The 20,423-nt window shown below is 35.1% G+C and overlaps 1 protein-coding gene across 1 annotated transcript in view; it reads left to right on the top strand.

Moving 5' to 3' along the window:
- Positions 1-20,386, top strand: part of LOC138330125 (leucine-rich repeat-containing G-protein coupled receptor 5-like) — a 90,139-nt gene extending 69,753 nt beyond the window's left edge. The window contains exons 11-20 of the mRNA XM_069277520.1: positions 1,735-1,800; positions 7,004-7,147; positions 7,448-7,519; positions 8,108-8,291; positions 9,705-9,753; positions 10,586-10,732; positions 11,367-11,594; positions 13,281-13,460; positions 14,529-14,654; positions 15,785-20,386. Coding sequence (XP_069133621.1) covers positions 1,735-1,800; positions 7,004-7,147; positions 7,448-7,519; positions 8,108-8,291; positions 9,705-9,753; positions 10,586-10,732; positions 11,367-11,594; positions 13,281-13,460; positions 14,529-14,654; positions 15,785-17,415 — 2,827 coding nt within the window. The 3' untranslated portion in view covers positions 17,416-20,386. The remainder of the gene's footprint in view (positions 1-1,734; positions 1,801-7,003; positions 7,148-7,447; positions 7,520-8,107; positions 8,292-9,704; positions 9,754-10,585; positions 10,733-11,366; positions 11,595-13,280; positions 13,461-14,528; positions 14,655-15,784) is intronic.
- The last annotated feature ends 37 nt before the right edge of the window (positions 20,387-20,423 follow it).

Below are 20,423 nucleotides of genomic sequence, written 5' to 3'. Positions count from 1 at the left end.
TGTCCGCGGTGTAGCATCTTAATCGAACGACGCGGAGGTATATTTTGTGTGTTTATACGGGATAGTACTCACTCCGTGTGTAAGTGTGTATGTAATGGTAAACATACCTCCTCAGTGTTCACATACAAAATTGTTTATTTACGTAGACAACAGTGTGGTAAAACGTCACGAGAAATAATTTAGTTGGATGCGTTAAATTACTATCTATATAAATATAACTGTACGTATCTAATAACATTACACATTCTGTGTCGACAACTGTTTGTACATTTGTCTCAATCAACTGCTTTTACTGACAGATACAGTATGCCTTTATGTGTCAGTTTAACCAAGGTTTTGCAACAAAAAAGCAAATAAATCTGACATCAGACAATGTCTTTCTCCCATACATTATACTTCACAGGGATATCCCTTGGTTACTAGGGAAAAGATAACTCTGTCTTTTACCGGGAGAGGGAAAAGACAGCTAATACGCTGAAGACAATGACGTGACGTCATCATTATATGCGGCGACTATTGTCGACGACGTCATTAGTTTTGAGACATTGTGACGTTCCTATGATAGCGACGCTTTAGAAATGTTTCTCTATAACTGTATTTTCATAATGTTTCGTTAAAGTATGGGAGGAAAAGTATCTTACATAGGTCTGTTAGATGGACAGGGATATTTCAACCCTCATGAAATATTTTGACCGTCAACTCTCGGCAAGCCGCGGGTCGACAAGCCGAATTTTGTTTTCTCGGTTAGAGATATCCCTGTCCACCTTTCAGACCCAAGTAAGATCCTATTAGTCTTAGCCATCTCCAAACAAATCTGGTATGGATAACGTAAACTTAATAACATAATGTATATAAATATTTTGCATAATTGTGCACTCCACAACCCTTCATACAATGTACTGGGGATTATACCAATCTGATGGAACTAAAATGTTTGTATTATAAATAAAGGATCTTAAAGAAGTGTTTATTTAATATGAGATTTAATAAAACGAGTGTAAGACTTTTTATTGAGAGCCTTGGCGAGCAAACATAAGGCTCGTAAAAATGATATCTTCAAGACGAGTTTCATGAAATAGCATATGAAATGAGTACATTTAGTCTGCTGGACAATAACACACACGTTTTAATTTGATGGTCTTTCTTTTAGAATAATATCAGTTTAGAAAAATGTTGAAGCATTAATGTACCACATGTATGCTTATTAAAATCTAGTTACTAGTATATTATGTAAAGCACTCCGTCATCTATAAAGGTATTAAGTAATATACTAAACATTCTCGATACTCCAGGGGTTACTATCACTGACGTCATATCCACCCCTGGACTATTTCATAGTACAATTGAAGGCAACGGAACAGAACAGGCATTTTAGTCCTTTAATGTACATCAAAAAATGTGGTACACTGTTGTTCACTGTATGGCTTCAAAGTTGGTTGTCAGCCCTGTGTTTGGTCAAATCTTTCTCTCCTAAACTGCCTTCGAGAGTCCAGAGGTGGATATAAAGTCAGTGATAGTAACCCCTGGTGTATCGAGGATGTATATTAGAAAGCGATAGAATTTTGCAAATATCATGCGGGCGATTAGTAATCGCGAAAATAAGAAATAAAATTACCACAAAAATACGTATAGGTTACAGTTCCCTGTAAGAGAATTGCGTTATATTATCTTTTATCACAGCGATAATTTGTGATGCTTGTAAATAATGTTTATTTATCTGGTTTTTATTTACAGAAATGTACATTCCAATGACATAAAGAAGATTCCGAATTTAAAAGACTGCCGTAAGCTGAAGCTTGTGTGAGTAGTCAAAGTGTGGTAGATAAAATATATCTTCACAAAAGCCAAGACCGAATATAGAGAAGTTAAAGACAAGAGTTAATTCCTTGAGTAATGTTACTAGAATACTTTATAGTTATTTGATTTCGCGGGTGTTAAATTCCGCGACTTACTCTTTGGAATTTTTTCGTGGGGGCTTATTTTTCACGAATCTAGTTTATAACTTTTGAAATCGTTATTCATACGCAAGGCTCTAATACGTAAAACCATAATTTTGAAAACTTTTACGAATATGCATGATTCTGCGATTATAAAACCCCGCGAATATTAATTATTATACAGAATGCTTAACGCTAATGTACTTTCATTATAGAATTTGATTATATTCTTCTGATTTTTTTATATATATATCCATAATCCTTATTTAACGTTTTATAACATCAGTTTATTCTTATGATAGAATATATTTCGAATTCCCTGTGGGACCCCCTTTTACTACGTCATGATCATGCTGTTATACCGGCCAATGAGAATCGCCGTTATAAACGACTACATCACTGTGTACGCTCTGAGATAACACCATAAATTAGAGGCTCATTACAATTTAGTTCCAAATCTCAATAATTGTTATGTAAGACCTTTACCGCGCCATATATCTAAACAACAGGAAGTATACTTTATTATATTTTTGATAAGAATTACTGGTGAAAATTTTACTCACGAAGAAAATTTAGTATATGTTTTGTCAGTGATTACCTTTGTGATGTAAGACATATGCCGCGCCATATATCTTAACATTTGTTTGATTAATTAACGTCCCATTAACAGTTATAGTCATGTAAGGACGGTCTCTCATGTATGCGGTGTGTTGTGTGTATGTGGTGCTGGGTGCATGTTTTGGGAGATTGCGGTATATTCATGTTGTGTCTTCTTGTATAGTGGAACTGTTAACCTTTTTCTAGTGCTATATCACTGAAACATGCCGCCGAAGACACCAAGCAAAACACCCCACCCGATCACATTATACTGACAAAGGGCGAACCAGTCGTCCCACTTCATGTATGCTGAGCGCTAAGCAATAGCAGAAACTACCACTTTTATAGACTTTGGTGTGTCTCGGCCAGGGGACAGAGCCCAACACCTTCCTCACAGGGGCGAGCGCTCAACTCAAGGCCAAAAGTGAGGCGGTGCTAATGGAGGCATTAGGAAAGATTAAGTCAGTTAAGAAGAAGAGAAAAGATAATATCCTAAATTTAGTCGCCTTTTACGATCATGCAATTGGGGCAGCAGGTACAATTCTAACGCCCTACCTGCAAGGCAGTATATCTTAACAACACGAAGTATTCTTTATCATATTTTTAATAAGAATTACTGGTGAAAACTTTACTCATGAAGACAATTTACTATATGTGTTGTCAGTGACGTTTTTTTGTTGTGTAAGACCTTTGCCGCGGCATACATTTATATCTTAACAACACAAAGTATTATTTATCATAATTTTCTAAGAATTACATGAACCATGTGTAAATATACGTGACGTTTCATTGTTAAAGTAACATGGAGATCATTTAGTATATGTTCTGTCGGTGACCTTCTAGTAACAGACTGAATGCAATTCAGTTCTGCCAATGCGCCTACCGTCCGGAAATTATCTTCCGTTTCTTGAATCCGTATATTGTCTGACACAATGCGAAATGCCCTGTGGTTAAAAGCGTGGAATGTATATCAGAAAATAAAGTCAGTGTTTTGGGTTTTTTTAAGTATTATTATTTTTTGGCAGCTGCTAATACACAGCAATCTCTAGTTCTATTACAGAATCCGTTTTCCTTTTCTGTTGAAAGATGAAGTCTAGCATGTTTTTTATACATATATCACTAGATTCATTACGATAATACGTCATACCATGTTTGATCCGGTTCCAGCATCATTCTTCATCTATAAAAAAAACGTTATTGGAATCTAAGACGAAGTTTTATATTCCTGTTTTAATTTTTCTCAACAAAACAAGTCTCTGATGACGATTTATAGCCTCCCTCTTATTATAGACCATCGTGTTTTATAAGGAAATAATTACCCGCATAGCAAGGTATCCCCGAACTAGCTTTCTGTAAAGTTGTAAAATTTCGCGGTTAAAAATTTTGCGGTTTACTGTTTGTAACTTGCTGTTCGCGAGAGTTTAATTTTGCGAATCATTTCTGTAGCCTTTGAAAGCGTCATTCACACGACAGACTACGGTATGCAAAACCATAATTTTGATCAATATCGCGAGATTTTAAATTTTTCGAGTTTGGATGAGTCAGCGGGTTCAGCGAACTTAAAACCCTTGCGAATATTAGCAATGATACAGTAGAAATCCATATTATTTTCGACGGCGGTCCATTTAAACATAAAGTGGTTTTTTAATATCTCATTAATCTTCACCATGTTTCCACAAAAAAAATGGTTTTTTTTGTCATGGAAACCATTTGTCAGTTTTGAATTCATCTACATAGCCTAAATAGGATGTTTGGATTCGTGTTTTCAGGCCATAACATATGCATATACTTGTATTGTAAAAAGGTGTCGTCCTTTTTATGAGTTGTAACAAGTTTGAATTGTGACGTTATCTATTGAATTAACTCAGTTGAAAGTCTCAAATTCTTATTTCCGGCAAATGTATGGCTTTACAATCGCATCACGTATGGCGTCAATATCGATTTAGAAATTTAAGATTCGTCCTCGTGGATCCGAGCGTTATTTATGTGCGACGCGAACATATTTCAGTTTGTGATTTTTCATTGATTATATGATATTATCTTTGTGTTATTATATGATATGATCTTTGCGTTAACATCAGAATTGTAAAAAGTGTTGCAGAATTACTTGTTTAACAAATCATTTTGTATTTTGTTACGGACCGGAAAAAATACTGAGAAAAAATGTTTTGATAGCGTCTACTTTTTTTTTATTTATATTCTGTTTTCTACTTTGATTAGTTTTACACGTTTTTTATTTTTCAAAGCTCATAAAGTATACAATTCAATATAAAGAACAAATGAAATGCAATCTCGGAGCATTCTCAGTAACAGTCACTCCGGAACCCATCATTTAAATACTTCCTTGAAAATAAAAGCATTCTGAATGATATATTAAGGTGGTCTCATCACAGTTCAATCAGACTAAGATGTGATTTTTTAATGATCAATATCATGTACCATGTTAGAACCTGAAAATAAACCAGGAAGTTATGTTGTTTGTCGTAAATATCACGATAATTAGTTTTATATATTTTATTCTTTTTTATTTTGTTATTCAATCAAGGCTTTTCCACTGTTTAACGACAGAATAAATAGCTGATTTTATCCCTTGTATTTCCTGTGGTAAGGTTTACGATGCTACATCCATATAGAAAAGTCATACCAATACCGTTGCGAAGCAAGTAATTGATCAAAATTCTAAAATCATCATTCAATGTTGTTGTTTTTTATTATTTTTCTGTTGGTTTTTTTTTTTTTTTTTTTTTTTTTTTTTTTTTGGGGGGGGGGGGGGTTACCATGAAGGTTTATCAGTGTAGAAAATCATCCGGTACTCGAAGGATGTAAAATAATTCAGTACATTTTCGTGTTTATGGTCGGCTCCAGGACGTTCCCAAAGGAATAATCGTAGGTAGAAATATTGGGATTTAGAGTCAGACGGTTACGCACCATCGAGATTTATGATCAGCAAGGGAGATCTATAGGGACAAAAATCAATACTGGCAGCTTATAACAAATTGGTAATCAAATAGTTGGCTCACAAATCAAGCAACTTTACCATGTTTAGACATTGCAGGGGTTATTCATGAGGAGAAAAAGACATAAAAGCATGATAAAAATATTGATTTTCAAAGTAGGAAAAAAAAGCAAAAATAAATAAAATTAAAATGTCGAACAATTTTAAAAACTTGTTTGTCTGAACAATCTGCATTATATACTACTTGAATGAACATAAATGTAGAACAAAGTCCCAGATTTGAAGTACAATTTTTGAAGCAATGTCAGAAAGTTTTTGATAATATTATTTTGCTTGCAAAGAATAATACAAAAACTTTTTACGTGCGATTAATGTTTGTGTGTTTCACGGGAAATTATACATTTTAAAAATTTAATTTGGCGAAAATGGTTCAAATACATGTACAGCCGACATTAAGTCTAAAATCGCGATCTTAAATCTGAAAAATGCATACGACGTGAAAACCCCAAATAAATCTGCCACATAATTAAGTCGCTGTAGAGTACACATGTACTCATTTTGACTTGTCTCGAGCCTAAGTAATTGAACAAAAATATTTGAAAATAGATATCAAAAATAATTATGTTACTCAGAGATGCTTTTAATGAAAGATTATCAAATGTGTATATATTTAATATATGTCGTGAAAATAAAGCAAGTTTATGCCGCCGACTTTTCATTTAGTATCGCTTCATAGACTTTTAAATACAGAGATATATAAATAAGCCAAATGGAAAAGTCATTATCAATGTCTTAACACCCGAAATCTTTCTGTTATAACTTCTGAAATAAAATTTCACAGTTCTCAAAACTGAAATAACCGAGACCTCAAAGCTAAGTTTTTTGGATAACAGTAGACAGTTTTTTCGAAACCAACCAAAATTTTCGAGTAAGACAAATCTCGAGTTAACTCTTTAACCATAGTAATTCAATAAACTGTAAAACAGCTCAATATGTGAGTTGTGTATCCATACATTAAACACTGTTAAGTGGAACTGTCTGAAAAGTTTACCTGGCAATGTCGACTTCGTCATATCTGTGTTGTTCTGTATTTAAAATAAATGTATTTTAATTTCTAACACATTGACAACAGATTACATTTACAATAGATTTCTACCATTAGCCAAAAATTACATAGTATCTACATCTCGACTCTTTTTCTACTATACAACTAGTTCCTGTTTAACCTATCTTCTCCAAATGTCATATATGTCTGAATGAATGTGGGTATATGGAAATCTCTGAAAGTATGTAATAATGAAAGTAAACTCGTAGAGTATGTGTGTGTACATGAGGGTGATTAAAAGTATAAATGTGAATGTTATGTAAAAAAAATGGTACAAATGAAGTCCTTTTGTTTTTATAATTATCATGTTAAATTCTTCTCTATATTTGTCTGTATTGTCTGTGAAATTGAAAATGATTTCAAATATTAAAAAAATTGTATAAGAAAAAAAATATTTTACAATTCTAGGAATTTAGGAAACAATGATATAAGTTCATTAGAGGGCAATGTCTTTGCTAACCTAACCCTCCTGAAGGACCTAACCCTAACGCGCAATGGTATCACGGCCATTCCTATGGATGCTTTCTCTGGTCTCACCAACCTTGAGTACTTGTGAGTATATAACTTCCGGTAACAAGAACATCACATAATTATTAACGATTCTTAATTTGGAAGTACTGTTAATTTTATTTAAAAAAATACATTTAATTATCAGACGGTTTTCTGTATAAAAACTGTATTTAATATTACATTAAAGGATTTTAAAATGAATAAGTTACATACATGAATATTGAGTACATGCTTCAAAATGTTTAATCTACATTGGTCGTTTCTGCAATTCGAACTGTTCCTGTTTTGAAATGAAATTTAATGAAATTGACACTTCATCAAATACTTACTTTATTACTACAGAGATCTCTCCAAAAATAAAATTGAAGAAATACATGACGACGCTTTTATAGATTTGACATCATTATCGGAGTTGTAAGTATGCATTAAAACATAATGCGATTGAATCTCCTACGTTTTTATTTTACGTCTAGACAACTCATTACCAGCAATATACACGAAAGCAAAAATTTATTGCTGCGCTAACCTGTTAAATATCGATTTTCCAATAAAATTGTGCAAGCGCTTTTACAGTATATAATACAAAGCAGGTATTCATGAATTTAGAAAGAGTTGTGTGTTGTTTCCATACCTTACATGTATTTTTCGTATGATTGGAATCGGTTTAAGATGAATCTAGTAACTTTTTTTATTTCTTTTGTTGATATGAAAGCTTTAAAATTTATCCCACTATACTGTACTGTAAAACGCTTTAAATTTGCGGGCGCGTATTTCGCAATTTCTTCAATGGAACATATTTACGGGGTTTTAATTTCGCGTTACACCGATTCCTCTATATGCTATAGTATCACATGCATAACAGTAGTGAAATTAAAAGGTTACGCTGTTGTTCTGATTTCACTACTTAGAGTACACCGTGAATATACTGAAAATAAACTTAAGTATACAATACTCTTTTTATACGTTTTCTCACTGTTTTAATTTTTCATTTCGAATTTCAAGAAACCTAAGTGAGAATGAGTTCCCACGCCTACCTATCGATGGTCTGACAAACTTGAAGGTTCTAAAGACATTTCATAATACCCATCTACAGGAAGCGGTGCCATCAGACAAATTACCCCATATAGAAATACTGGTTCTCTCGTATGCCTACCATTGCTGTGACTTCATTTATGCTGGTAGAAAGGTAATTAAAATGATCACGTTATACATGTTGAACTTTCAATGCTATGGTTTTGTCAAAAGTATAATATTCCCGATTATGTGGGAGAATCCGTTTCTGTTTTCAATGTTTGACAATGTTTACTTAAAAAACAGCATCAAGAGCTTTGCCAACTGTTCTGTGCTTCACCATGATACTTGAACTTGTAATTGCCAATGTAACTATTTTTTTCACATGAAATAAAATACTGTGCATATATAAGCATATATGTTTAAAAAATAAATATGTTTTAAAGGGTGCTGGTAAACGTTGACAATGTGAGAATACATGGATACTGACAATTCATCCGCATAGTTCATCAGTACTTCGCATCGACATTGTTACATCAATTGAATTCGTCCATGTATACAGTTTTGTTGTGCTCTTTTTGCGAGATAGCAACGTACACGAAAATATTTCTGGACAGGTTTTTTTTAACTATTTCGTTCCCTGAAAAACTTTCAAGATTCTGGCAGTAATTTGATTAGTCATTTCCAAATTCCTAATGGGATGTTGTCATATCCACTTATCAAACGCAGTGGTGGTACGGATCTGTGTTTTATTCAGATTGTTCATCAGCTAGCTCTTGTAATTGTGCAGGTGAATGTCGGTATTTGTGTTTACTGTAGTGAAGCAGCGGTGAACGCGGCCTGCTCTGTGATAGGTAACCGCTCTTTTGGCTTGTGCCTCGGCCACTGCACGTAACATTTGGTGGCAGCGGTGGGATTTGAATCCACGCCTTAATGAGAACAGTGCAAGTGTCATGAAAATTGAGACCCAGAGCACAGATTTACAGTTTCATTTATCAATAAATAACCCCAATCCACCTGTATCATTACTTCACAATTAATGCTATGACAAAAAGTGTGATAGTTTATACTTTGCTCTGGGTGCAATGTGATGGGTTTTAACCAACAGTAAAGTTTCATTATAAATGTATAATTGATTCTCTGTAATTTAAATGTTTGAATCAAAATGAGATGTTTGTGAAATAATCAAACATATTAACAAAGATCGCGGAGGTGTACGATATTGATTAGTCGCTACTAGTTGCTGAATGAAACTTTCGGTCACTGTAAATGTGTGCACCCGGGTTCATTGCTTATGAAATCGAATTCTGATGTCTGTAGCTCGATCTTAACCATCGTTCGCAACATCTCGTTTTCTTCAGTCGGTACTATACGAATCCCCGTGAAATTCAATTTATTTTTATTTGATTTTTTGTATCTAGTTTGGTCTAGATCTCCACATTCGTGATTATAATGTAGTTGCTCTTTAGAGATTGCATGGAGTATTTGATTTCAATGCCTTTAATTTAGTAGACAAAATGCTCCACAACATTAACTGTCGCGTTCCTATACAATTCCTAGACTAAAATGATTAATGATTATCTTACAGGAAGAACAAGATACACGACTTAAAGAGGATGTCACGTGGTTGTCGTTCGGTGAGTATGCCACAAAACACTTATTATCCTCGATACTTCAGGGTTAATATCACAGACGTTATATCCGCCCTTCGATTATCTTACAGTACAAATGAAGGCAGTTCAAGACACTAGACTGGTCACCAGACCCTAACTTTTTAAAGACTTTCTCGACCGAGTTCTTAACAAGATTATCTTCCCCTAGTTTGAAACTTAGGATCAGACATGTAATAGAGACAAAAATAATCAAGCCAAATTTTAGTGATTATTGTTTCAATATTCTAGAGACTGGTGGCAAGTCAAAGGAAGACAGGTTTACTTTTATTCTTTGATGCACATTAAAGGAATTGAGAAATGGTACACTGTGGATAACTGTTGCTTTGAAATTAGACTTCGCTCCCTCCGTAATCTACAACGGAAGTCTTTGCAGGCATATGATTTGTCTGAGTTTTTGTATCCTGAGCTGCCTCCAGTTTTACTATGAGACAATTCAATGCATAATAATGCCTGATATAGTCAACTCTGGAGTATCAAAGATGAACATTTATATATACTGCAAACCAACTTATTTCCATGTGGTATTTAATTTCGTGGTCAATGTAAAGTCGGAAAATTAATCCCCACGAAGTGCCATGTGTCGCCGATGTCCTGGTTGGTAAGGTTACTGTAAACCAGCCTTTTTTCGCTTGTGATTTTCTTTCACGAATTTCGCAATCCAGGTAAATTCACGCATTCAATTTTTCAATTCGCGAATTTTAATTGTCGCGAAAGAAAATCGGTTTATAGTATATAAAAAATAGAAAATAACAAAGTAAATGTATATATATATATAATACTTTCAATGATGATCCAGATAATGTGACGTACGACCTCCATCACTATCGACAATACATGGACGATTTGGATGACATCACTGGGAATCCGTCGGATATCGATGACTTCGACAGCATAGAGCCCATCATCCACGTAAGAAAGCCAGTCAACTGTACGCCTTTACCAGGTCTGTAGCTAGGTTTACATTTATGCGTTGAATACAATGCAACTGATAGTCCCTGTGGGGGGAAAAACTCTTTGTAGGATGGCGTAATGTTTTGTTGTCATCCACAATGTACTGATATTGCAATAATTTATTGTTTAAAACGGGGGATATAAATTACACACCCGTAAATTTGTGAAGTCATAAAATTTCTGCGTGGGAGTGAAACTGATCTGGTTATCAGTGTTAATGACAACAATAACCGCTCATCTTTATTGGTCAATCGCCAATTTGTAGAAACAAAAAGAAAATATTTTTATTAAATCACTGTTTTACACTTATTTTTTTAGAAAATGGAGCCTTAACTTGAATTTATATACGCAAAGAATGGTGAAGTTCTTAAACTACAACGATGCCATTATCAATAGAAAAATACATCAAAATCGTTATTATATGTACATACATGTTACACGTAACAACAGATAATTGGTGAATATATATATATAGACTTTTGAAGTAACGTTTACCGTAAACTGTTTTTTTATTTCGTGTGTGGATAATTTTCAGTTTTCAAACTTTATACGCAGTGTGAACATTTGTAAATACGTTAATTTAATCAAGCAGACAAATAAAGGTCATGGCTTGTTTGTTTCTACAGGTCCGTTCCTTCCGTGCGATGACCTTTTCGGTTGGTGGTCCCTCCGGTGTGGTGTATGGATGGTGTTCCTTCTAGCTGTTGCTGGCAACGGTATCGTTCTCTTCGTGTCAATCAGTGGCAGATCAAAAATGGAGGTTCCCAGATTCCTTATATGTAATTTGGCGTGTGCTGATTTCTGTATGGGCGTCTACCTTGGAATGCTGGCTATTGTGGATGCCTCCACGATAGGTAAATACGTTAAAGATGCTCCACCGCTGACAGAGCATAAACCATACTCATCATTTGAACAACAATTGGTGTTTAATCGTGTACATATACATATTTGTCTAAATAATAGAAAATGATTTATTTTGTGTTTTGGTGCATGCACAATAAGTACTTCATTCCAAATAGGACATAGTGCCACGGAATTTTAATAAATCATGTTCAAACTCAAACTTTTCAATGGTGTTAATGGTGTAAACCAAGTAGCTTTTGTAATTAAAAGAAAAATACTAAATCGTCTGAAAAAATACCATTTGTTAGCGGTTGAGAATCTTTAAAAAGTTTTTGGAGTTTGTTTTTATTGAACTATCTTTTGTTGTGAAATACGTTAAATCGCTTTTTAAGTTCATTGGTTTTTTAATAAGAACTTGAATGTTGAATGTATGAAGAGCTTTTTCACGGTGTAGCGTATCATCTATCTATTGGGAAAAATTAGGCAAAAACATATATCAAATGCAACAATTTTTATTGAACAAATATTTTTCTGTATAAATTTTAACACTAGCCTTAAATTTGTCAGAACAATCCAACGAAGCATTTTGTATTAATAGGTGTTATGAACAAAGCGAGGTAACTACAAACATCTGACCATGACACTGTGCATACCTGTCAGTACAAATGCAAAAAAAATGGTTTTGGAAATTATTTTCTTTTAAAGTGAACAGTCGGGCAAGGATGGCTAAAGTCGGTAAAAATGGTGTGAATGTATCCAGTATAATTTCTTATGAAATAGAAAAATAAAATCTGCGTACGAAGAAATCAATTTAAATTATAGGAATCCTAAAACGTCCTCCCGGCTGACTATGTCCATGGTTATATTTACACGCAGCCTCGCTTTCAATGCTTTCAACTTTCCTTTACTTTAATGGTCAGAACTGGGAAACGTAAGCAGAACTTGGCCGTCGTATTAATATGTGAGAACTTTCGGAAGGCCAATGAACGCATTTAGACTGGTTTTCTTTGCCCGACTATTCACTTTAAATGATGTGCATGTTAGCCATCTGTACTTTAAGGCATCCGCACTGTCTGGGAAACAATGGGTATTTATAAAATGACTCGATACCTGTAAAATCAGTTAAATGAGGTCGTACGTACGTATAGCACAACATGAAGATTATCAGGCATCTACTTTATCGAAAGAAAATAAAAACAATCTAATGAGCAAAGCACTTCAGTCCAGGTACTGAACACATATGTATTCCACGTGACAATATTAATTTCTAGGTCGAAGTGTTTTAAGTTTGTTTTTTTTACACTGAAGGGGTTCATAACTAAGAAAAAGGAAAGTTTTGACAATCATTTCGAAGACATCATCATGTCAAATGTACATCCTATCTTCCATAGTTCTAGTAAGGACGAGAGTGTTGGTATCCAGGTCTAAACAGAAGTAAAATGACTACCTATTCTCTGACTAATGTTGATATATATTCGAAATCTGGAAAAGTTATTAGGTTTGAGGTGTATATAATGCTAATGGAGATATATGAATAGAATAACTGCGTTCAAATTATAAAATTTTGATCTCTGAGATTTCATTCCTTTCGCAGTTCTGCTAGGTATAAGTATAGTTTTAGTTCTAACAGCACGTGACTATGTAACAGTTCTCTGTTTCTCAGATGAATACCTCATTACATTTTCTCTATTTTCCAGGCGAGTTTCAGCAGTATGCTATCCGCTGGCAGACGAGCCCTGGTTGTTTGGTCGCCGGCTTTCTGGGTGTGTTCTCGAGTGAGCTCAGTGTCTTTACCCTGACCGTTATTACAGTAGAGCGGTACTACGCAATATCACACGCTCTCCAGTACAACAAAAGGCTCACCCTGAAATCTGCAGGTATTACAACATAATTACACCAAATTAAGTTACTACAAAATTACCACACTAAATTAACGCAGAATTACACATTTACACCAAAATTACTACAGAATTACAACACCAAATCACCACAGTATTACATCAAAATTACCACCACAAAATTACACTAAAATTGCAACAGAATAATAACAAAATTACCAAGGAAATACACCAAAATTACCACGGAAATACACCAAAATTACCACAGAGTTTCTATAAACCATTTTTATTGGGGCTAGTAAATTTCAAAATATTGAATTGTATGTCAATGTCATTGTGGTAGATATTTCCCCGTAAAGATAAATTTTCGGAAAATAACTTCGATCACAAAATTTGCGAAGGTACATCGCTGGAAAAGAAACTTGGTTTACGGTAATCTGTCTAGTTCTGTAAAATGTTGGACTTTAAAGTTCATAGACGTGTATTAATTACCGAAATCTTTAAATGAATAATTTATAAAGTAGCGTAATAATGAAATGTCTGAATCATTTGTGGACACAACCAAGAGATACTGCGATATGTATAATCATTCACTGGCACAAAATGCCTACCTCAAAAATCCCTGAAGGAAAAGTACCGTTACAATATGCAGGTTTACGTACAGTAATTTGACGTATAGAATATGAATATATTTCTATTCTTCTCTCACTTTCGTTTGCAAATCAGGATAATTCATAATATGAGACAACCCTTAATCTAAAAATTCGGAAATTACAAAAATATCAACTAAGTTAAATATTAATCATTGATAAATACAATGAAATTTCTGACAAATAGCAATGGACACAACACTAACAATGTGCATGACTGGTAACATCATGAAAGCTGAAACCGCTCATATATATGGAACACCTGACTCCGTTGTCATAATATTTTATGTGACATAACATAATAGATTTGAGACTGTGTTCCAGTTTATTTTTTATGTTTATATTGTGAACCAGGTATCGTGATGACTACACCAGAGATTGGATCTCCCGTGAATCTTTTGTTACTTGTAACTCTGTTACCGTGTAGTATTGTTTCACGTTTTCTGTTGTGATACAGGTATGGTGATGACTGGAGGCTGGATCTTCTGTATAGGCGTTGCCAGCCTTCCACTTTTTGAGATCAGTGATTATCGAAAGTTTGCCATTTGCCTTCCTTTTGAAACAAGTGAACGAGTATCGTTGGGTAAGTGGTCTCTTAAATCCGTATTTCAGAAATTATTTCCATGGAAATAATATTTCGAATATGTGGTTAGAAAAAAAATCGCGGTTTTGAATGAAATTGAGATCATTCAATTTCAAAAATGAAATTTTGCGAAATTATCATCCCGCTAAAATTCCGGATATTCGGTATTATTTGTATAAGGTGGTTGTTTTATAATTATATCTATCAGTATGTCCGTGACGTTTTAGCCGATATACTATACCCAAATAGGTATATAATATACAGAATACTATATAATTGCCCCTAGTCTTCTGTCATCGGGTTGTACGTATTTCTCGTGTCTTCATCATCGATACTCCAGGAGTTGCTATCACGATCGCTATTTCTACTCTTGGAATTTGTCATAGTAAAAATTCAAAGTAAGTATATTGTACCATTTTTCGATCAACCGATTTATTTATTTTATTGATTTATTTTTATTGTAAATCATTGTTTTTATTGGATGCCGAATATAACATTTGATTGATCAAAACCAAATGATTTATTTAGCTTCCAACCAGAAGTGTGCATGTTCTTGGTGAAATCAAACCGATTAAATTTCATATACATTAAAGGACCTCGACTAACTTTTTCATTTAGTAAACAAGCTGTGGCGCATATAGTCTTCAGTTTTTTCCATGACATAGTCTAATGTATATGTAGCAACAGTGATAGTAACCCATGGAGAGGAGATAGCGGACGGGGTGGATATAACGATGGTGGTAGTAACCCCTGGAGATCGGGGCTGGGAAGATATAACGATAGTGATAGTAACCCCTGGATATTGGGGAAGGGGGGATATGACGACAGTGATAGAAACCCCTGGAGATCGGGGATGTGTTGGATATAACGACAATGGTAGTAACCCCCTGGAGATCAGGGATGGGTAAATATAACGACATTGATAGTAACCCCTGTGGATTGGGGATGGGTAGGTATAACGACAGTGATAGTAACCCTTGGAGATCGGGGATGACATGCTTTTCGATTCTGAATGAGTATCCTATACTATCTATATCTGACCTAGCACGGGACCCAACAGGTGTGTTTGAGAGATATAACCTATTTATTTAATAGAATTACAAATATGTTTTTGCTTTCATATTTTTCAGCTTACGTCTGCTTCATAATGATCTTCAATGCTGTGTCCTTCGTCGCAATCATAGCCTGTTACATCAAAATCTACATCTCTATTTTGGGCTCACAAGCCTGGAATACCAAGGACTTCAGAGTCGCTAAGAGGATGGCTATTCTTATTTTTACAGACTTTCTTTGCTGGTCGCCAATAATACTTTTCTCTGCGACTGCTGCTTTCGGAAGCGAACTCATAAGCTTGAACGAAGCTAAAGTATTAACAATTTTTGTCTTGCCGCTCAACAGTTGTGCTAATCCTTTCCTGTATGCAATATTCACTAAACAGTTTAAACGCGATTGTGTCAAGTTATGCAAACGGATAGAAGAATCGTCCATATCAAGAAGTCTTTCAAGTCTAAATAGCCGACGAGTGTCGCTCGGCTGTGGTTCGTCCTGGCGACACTTGCAGCTGCACAGTCCGATGAGTACTGAAAAGAGAAGCAGCTGTAGCAACTCGTACAGTGGCGTCAGTAGTCCGGAGGGTCTCCTCACTCCGCACGGTATTGATGGTAAATATTTTCGGAAACAGTCTGGCGACAGTCTTCTTGGCGGTATGTCTGTATCGAGTGAAGAAAGGGTCACGTCCGCTGCACGATTGTTTGTTCGCCGTGATTCGTCACCTTGTAAAGACGCGATGGAAAATGTTGACGGTGACCAGAAAAGACGTCTTTCAGTCGGGCTAGCTGGATCGGAATCACAAATTGTGATTCATTTTGACAGGAAAGACATCAAAAGTGGTTCCGATGATTCAACTTTGGATGATGAGCCCCGAGCTGCGTATAAAAAGAGATACATTAGGCACCGCGCCAGTGCCACACGCGGGGCATCTGCAACAGGGGGAGATGCTCTGGACATAGAAACAGTTCTGGAAAGTGCAGGGGAATGTGACCTAGAACACTCCTTCCAAAAGGAGGATAAAATGAAAAAGGATATAACTGCTCAAGAACTATTTGCGAAATATAGGCAAAATAAAGAAAAACTCAAAAATGCCGTCATGGATTTTGATACGGGGAAATTGCAGCATGGAAATTCAGCACCTAATGTGCAGAGTTTCGAAACAAAACCAACATTGCGGCTTCCTGCACAGAGCGATTCGCAAGATAAAACATCCCATATCAATGAATGGCGAAAGTCTTCTCATCTTTCATTTCTGTGGCGTAACTCCTTAGATCTAGAAGGTAATATGCCTTCCTATAAATCAAACAGCTTAATTGAACTACCATGTTCGCCAAAAGACTTCAGATTATCACCATGCAAACGTCGAAGTTTGTCATCGCGGCACGAGGGTTACATACTGCTGAAAAACAATAATCGAGATTCTGCTTACGAGGACGAGGACGAAATGCTGGAGTATCAGGAAAGCATTGCTCAATCAGGTAAACAATGTCGTCAGCTTAGTTCAATGTCTTACGTCAGCAACGCGCACGCAGACGACCGCCAATCCAGTGACGTCAGAGAAACGACCATGGACGAGAAACACAGTATTATGAGTCAGGCAAGCCAGAATAGCAAGGAAAGTGGCATCAGCTCAGAGACATGCTGTCATGATAAGCGGGAAAAAACTATCGGTCAGTGTAGTAAATACGAAGCAAGCAAAGTTACGGTGTAAAAACAACATTGTCTAGAGGACTTTGTAATGAGCTTATAAGCGAAACAACGAGTTATGTAAATGTTTTATTTCAACAGAATGTTGCGTCCGAAATGATCATGTACTGCATGGTCATAACTGGGCAACCTGTTATACAGCTGTCAATACTGTGAATCAACTTATTTTCGCGCCGACATAATTTTGCGCTTTCTGTATATGCCTGTCACAAATTCGAGGTGATTTGATTTGGCGAACTCTGAATTATTGATTATTACTGAAAACCAACTTTTTTTCGCGGCTATTACATTTCGCGATTATCAATTCAAAACAAGTTAGCGAAGATAAAATTTGCGAATTAAAAAAATGAATGGTAATTCTTAGCAATCATGTAGATGTAATTTTCAGAGCCAAACTATCGCGAATTTACCTGGATCGCGAAATTCGTGAAAGAAAATCGCACGCGAAAGAAAGCTGGTTTACTGTTCAAGTCTTGTTTTTATTATGGCTCAAGTTCGCAATTATGACCTTGTGTGATTTTACCCGGACCGCGAAATCAAATCACCCGCGACAACAAGTTCCTTAACAGTAACTGTTATATCAGTTGGAGTTAAAATCAAAGTATGAATATCGATTATTGTATATTAAATGAAAGCAAAACAGTTATTTTGCATGTGCCTTTTGTAATTATGATAATTTTGTTAGCAAATGATTAACTCTGGGTTCTTCCGCAGCTTATATGCCTTTCAAAATGTAAAATACTTATTGCATTTATTTACCAATGTACAAACACATTATACTACCAACCGCTGTGTATTTAAACAAATGATGCTCAAGACATTATAGATGCATGATTAGTGTAATTAAAATGTAAATGATCTTTATTTTATATCCTTTTTTATCATGGATATTTATCTCTTTTCGTTTTAGAATTGATTTGTTTCTTGTTATTTAATTTCAATAGGCTATGTTAGCACTTGACTTGTTCGCATAGCCTATTGAAATTTAGTGAATTTAGAGTTATATGTGCAGTGATTTCCATACTCACGAATCAAGAATAGCTTTTAAGATGGAATTCAACACCAACAATTGCAAACAGTTTTAGAATTACAATAGTTACAATGCTTACATTAAAAGCTGAATTTGATCTTTGGTCTTTGATATACATTATATTTACATCTACAGTGCGCTGATATGAGTACATACGGTCATACCATAAAGCCAATGTCTTCAATTTCATATAACATTTTTACATTGTTATTAGTAATTGTAGCATGATTTCTACAGGTATGTAATTTACATAAAATATAAAATGCAAGAATTTTACATTGCATTAATTCAGTGTTGTAACTAAGGTTTTAACGGCATCCTGTCTGTCTACCTTGTGAATGGCTTCCAAAGCCGAATCCACCAAACCTTATGGCTTCAATAGATTACTGATGAAAAAATTAACATGTCAAAATTTCGAACAGTTATGGCACATATGACTTTATTTTCTAACCAGACTTGGGGCCGCGGTGGTCGAGTGGTTAAGAGGTCCTAACATATTACCACAAGTCCTCCTCTGGGTCGTGAGTTCGAATCCCAGGTACTGACCGCTGTGTTTTTCTCCGGGTACTCCGGCTTTCCTCCACCAACAAACCCGACACGTCCTTATATGACCCTGACTGTTATAATAGGACGTTAAACTAATGAAACCCCAAACCTTGTAACAAGACTACTTTCGCCTGGAACAATTACCGATATATTTGCGAGACCTTGACAGGAAATCACAAATCGCTAAGAGCAAACGATCATATCAGCAATATAAATAATCAACAAATAGTGAAATGCTTTGCTAAAACGAAATAGATAATGCAATATGGAAGTATATAGCAACTCTGTTCCAAAAACAACTTTTGTAATCATTTGTTGTCCATTTATTGAAAGGGTAAAAGCAATCTGCGAAAACTACTGTAAAAACCAGACGTTTATTTATAAGTTAAACACTAACAGGCGATAAATATTGGTAATAAATAAAATCTTTAGTGCCATGATATAGTCCACGTCATATTTGGTATAATGTGCCTTTTCACTTTTCTAAACTAGGTTAGATCTTTTTTGAAAAAGAAACACATTTAGCAACGACAGAAGATTTGAAAAATACGTAGTGAAAATCAAAAATAAAGTTCCTTAAAGATTAGGAATTTTGAACTTGTATAATACAGCGAAAATGTCTTGTTTCTTCCTCTTTTTTTAAATTTTTGTCAATGTTTTATTTGTTTGTTTAAAAAACAAACATTGCGTTTATAATACTTTGCATTTGTAATTGTTGAAAAGTACAAGTATTTGATGTCTTGTATAGTACATTATATTGTGTTGATGAAAAATAAAGGAACAAAAAAACAGATGCTCGTCGTTGTCTAAATAACTACCTCTTCATTTCTCCTTCACTTTTAACACAAATCGGTTATTTTTCTCAGGATCCGCTGACTTCTTGATCTGATTTTTGATAACAAACAACTGACATATTCTTATAGTTTTAAAATTCGTTAACTATTAGAGGACTTTTACAGGTGAATGAAATATACGGATATAGCTGTATGGTGTTTCTTACATATCTGACGAGTCCTGGAAGGACGAAAAGGCTGCAGGATGTCTATAAACAACGACGAGTTCTAAAAAGACGAAACGTGCCTAACATCACTGACGAGTCTTAAAAGGACAAAACTGCTGTATGTTGTCCCTAACATCACTGACAGGTCCTAGAAGAACGAAACAACTGTATGGTGTCCCTAACATCACTGACGAGTCCTAGAAGAACGAAACAACTGTATGGTGTCCCTAACATCACTGACGAGTCCTAGAAGAACGAAACAACTGTATGGTGTCCCTAACATCACTGACGAGTCCTAGAAGAACGAAACAACTATATGGTGTCCCTAACATCACTGACGAGTCCTAGAAGAACGAAACAACTATATGGTGTCCCTAACATCACTGACGAGTCCTGGAAGAACAAAACTGCTGCATGGTGTCCCTAACATCACTGA

This window comes from Argopecten irradians, chromosome 8 (assembly GCF_041381155.1).
Source record: "Argopecten irradians isolate NY chromosome 8, Ai_NY, whole genome shotgun sequence".
Taxonomy (NCBI): domain Eukaryota; kingdom Metazoa; phylum Mollusca; class Bivalvia; order Pectinida; family Pectinidae; genus Argopecten; species Argopecten irradians.
Note: the sequence above shows the minus strand (reverse complement) of the source record. Positions and strands in the feature narration are given on the sequence as shown.